At 37.6% G+C, this 3,285-nt stretch overlaps 1 protein-coding gene across 1 annotated transcript; it reads left to right on the top strand.

The window, feature by feature from the left end:
- The first annotated feature begins 271 nt into the window (after window positions 1-271).
- On the top strand, window positions 272-1,550 carry LOC141402549 (uncharacterized). Its single transcript, XM_073984057.1, has 4 exons — window positions 272-415; window positions 481-628; window positions 688-1,212; window positions 1,275-1,550. The coding sequence occupies exons 1-4, from the start codon at window positions 349-351 to the stop codon at window positions 1,426-1,428; spliced, it is 894 nt and encodes a 297-aa protein (XP_073840158.1). The 5' UTR covers window positions 272-348; the 3' UTR covers window positions 1,429-1,550.
- The last annotated feature ends 1,735 nt before the right edge of the window (window positions 1,551-3,285 follow it).

Below are 3,285 nucleotides of genomic sequence, written 5' to 3' on the forward strand. Positions count from 1 at the left end.
ATTCTATGTACATATATATCCCCATACAAATGCACATAGACATAACCCTTTCCACAATGTGGTGTAGGGTATAAAAATATATATTTGTCTACGATGGAACCAGTTCTGCTGTCCATGGTCTGTCTCATTTAGTATTGTTAGGGCTAGGACGAAACATTTGGCGTTGAGAGAACACAATTTTTAGCCGTGTTGAACTGACATGAAATTTAAAACATTAGCAAAGTAGGCCGTCCAAAAAATATTTATTTTGAAACAGTAACCATTTCTTCAAAACACCTAACGCCAAGAAGTTAAGAAGGTTACTGAATTGTTGAGCCGTAATAGAAAAAAGTAATTTTTAGTGGAAATATGGTGCGTAGTATATTTTCTCAGCGCTATAATTATGCCCAAATAAGATTAAATGAGGCTTTGGATGGTAAGATTGGCGATGCGAATCAAATCATTGTTATACTTGATAAAAAATTTACGATTCCATTCCAGATGTCTTTCGCCGAACAGATATTTTCCCAAAAATAACTAAATTACCCCGCTTGAAGAGAACATTTTTCGTTAGTGTTCCCAAGGCGTCAGTTGAGAAATGTACCAAATCGAAGTCGAGGACGAAGAAAATATTGGACTCTTCTGATTGGTGGGTAAAAACAATTTTTGTATTATACATTTCTTGTGAGCTTTATTTGATATGAGTAGGTATGATAGCGATTCAATACCCATGACCACGCGATATGAACTCGAAGTGATTTTAAACATGACATTGATGGAGCGTCATACTGACAATGAATCCGGTGGAACATTTAGTCATGTATATTGGGAAACATCAGATGAAGTTTCTCAAACGAATCAAACAATGACTCGGTCAACCACATGCGGTATAAGGCGCAGCACATTGCTTTCTGAAAATTCTCAAATGCAATTTGATTCCACAGCAAAAAAGGAAATGGATTTCCCTCAAAATTCAACATTTCCTTTTCAACAAATGGAGCGGCCTTCAAATACTTCAATTTCCTCGAAAAATCTGTCTAATTTTGAGTTCAGCGACACTGAAGCTACTACTAAGCCCAAACGTACCAAACATCTGAACAAAGCCTATGAATGTCAACACTGTCACAAAACATTTGATCGGCCTTGGGTCCTTAATGGTCATATGCGTTTGCATACGGGCGAAAAACCATTTGTTTGTCCTGTGGCAACGTGTAAAAAAAGATTTGCTGACAGGTAAGAAAGATGAAGAGAAGTCTCATAATTATTATTTCTAATTAAAAATTATACTCTGCCAGATCAAATCTAAGAGCCCATCAACGTACCAAAGGTCACCATAACTGGAAATATCAGTGTCCGCAGTGTACCAAGGCTTTCAGCCAGGAAAGCTATTTAAATCGCCACTGTTTGCAGGCGTGTCGCAAATTCTTGGCCGCCCATAAAAATGCATGATTTAGTAAATGTTTTCTGTATTACTTATTTATTAATCTAATAATTTTTTGATTGAATCTTATTATTTAAAATTATATTGAATTCTGAATTAAAATAAAACTTGAACTTTTGTGCGTTTTCAATGTAACTTGTATGTACTTAATTATGCTTTAATTGCTTATCATTAATAAAAAATGGCGTATGGAACAAACGTTCTTTACGAAGCCAATTCATGGACTTAATAATTTCACTGCCCGACGCAATCAACACATTCTGTACAAAAAACAAGTAAGAAAGAAACAATTTTTTGCTAATAATTTCAGTTTTTAGCCCATTATCTCAGGAAAAAAATTGTATCGCCGTCAAAAAATCAAAACTACCCGAGAGGAGCTCTTTCAATTTTTTCCGAATTTTGTGTGGGAGGTACTCGAAGGAGTGGACCGATATAGTCCATATTTAACCTGATACATGACTAAATGAAATAATACGATGTGCAAAGTTGAGACCAATCAGAAACTCAGATTTGCCTATTTTATGGTGCAATCTGTGTTTCTTTAAGCTTTTAGGTCATTATCTCAGGAAATATGACCTTGCCCCCGAAAGTACCTTCCTAAAGGAAGCTGCAAGGACAACCTGCTGAGAAAATGTTAAAAACGATTTCGAGAGGAGTTTTTAAACATTACTTTTTCCGTATTTTGTGTGGGAAGTACCCGAAGAAGTGGACCGATATAGTCAAAATTCGGACCCCATCTAAATGTGGAAGGAAAGTACCCAAAGGAGTGGACCGATATGGCCCATCTTCGAAACTAAACTAAAATATTTCGAAATGAAATTTTGGTTTGAATCGGATGATCCGTTGCACCAGCCAGCCACATATACGAATAGACTGACAGGGCTAAATCGACTCAAAATTGGTCTAAAAGCATTAGTTCGATGAGGTACATGTTTGGTCGTATCAAAGTGTATTTACCCTAGAACTCTTTCCTTTCGTTTATGAAAGTACTAACTAAGCTCTGCCGCCACGTCAAGGTTACTACCTAGGAGAAGTGCAGAATGCTAACTGCAGCATATCACTTTCCATTAAACGAAGTTTAACACAAATGAGACATCGATGTTTTCATACCCTCAGCATTTATGCTAACGAGGGTATATATCCTTTCATACGGGCAAAATGTGCCTCATCAAAATAATGGTTTTAGACCCCAAGGACGATGTCAATTTCAGACGTCTATTTGGTGCGCACGATAACTCTCAAACGGATGAACCGATTTGGACCAAAATTTGGCGATAGTAATATTTTATTCAAACTCAGCTTAAGCTCGAAGATGAGCCATATCGGTCTACTCCTTCAGATACCTCCCACACAAAAGTCTGAAAATTTTCGGAAAAATTGTGCGCACGATAACTCTTGAATCGAGTAACCGATTTGATCCATACTTTGCACATCGTGAAATTCGATCTAAAATTTGGCGTTCATAATATTTTGTCTAAACTTAGTTTAATTTCGACCATATCGGTTCACTCCTTCATTTACCTCCCCCACAAATGTTTGAAAGTGTTCGGAAAATTGTGCGCACGATAATTTTTGAAGGGAGTAACCGATTTGGTCCATACTTTTCATATCGTGATATCTCTACGGGACATAGATAAGGTTCGAATATGGACTATATAGGTCCACTCTTTCGAAAACTTTCCACAAAAATTTGTGAAGAGTGCAGTTTAATGCCTACTCTCAACTGGACTACTGACTACTGAAGTACCTGTGTGGGACGGAAAGCCGAAGCTTCCGTGTGAGACAGTAAGCCGAAGTCTCTGTGTGGGACGGAAAGCCGAGGCTTCCGTTTGGGACAGAAAGCCGAAGTCTCTGTGGGGGACGGA

Source organism: Musca autumnalis, unplaced genomic scaffold (genome assembly GCF_047663935.1).
Source record: "Musca autumnalis isolate F117 unplaced genomic scaffold, ASM4766393v1 scaffold_4, whole genome shotgun sequence".
NCBI classification, from domain to species: domain Eukaryota; kingdom Metazoa; phylum Arthropoda; class Insecta; order Diptera; family Muscidae; genus Musca; species Musca autumnalis.

What these genes read in the sequence shown, in the direction of transcription:
- LOC141402549 (XM_073984057.1), top strand. Translation starts at nt 349, where the DNA reads ATGGTGCGTAGTATATTTTCTCAGCGCTATAATTATGCCCAAATAAGA. An exon ending in ATATTGGACTCTTCTGATTG is followed by an intron (nt 629 to 687) that starts GTGGGTAAAAAC and finishes TGATATGAGTAG; the next exon opens with GTATGATAGCGATTCAATAC. An exon ending in AAAAAAAGATTTGCTGACAG is followed by an intron (nt 1,213 to 1,274) that starts GTAAGAAAGATG and finishes ATACTCTGCCAG; the next exon opens with ATCAAATCTAAGAGCCCATC.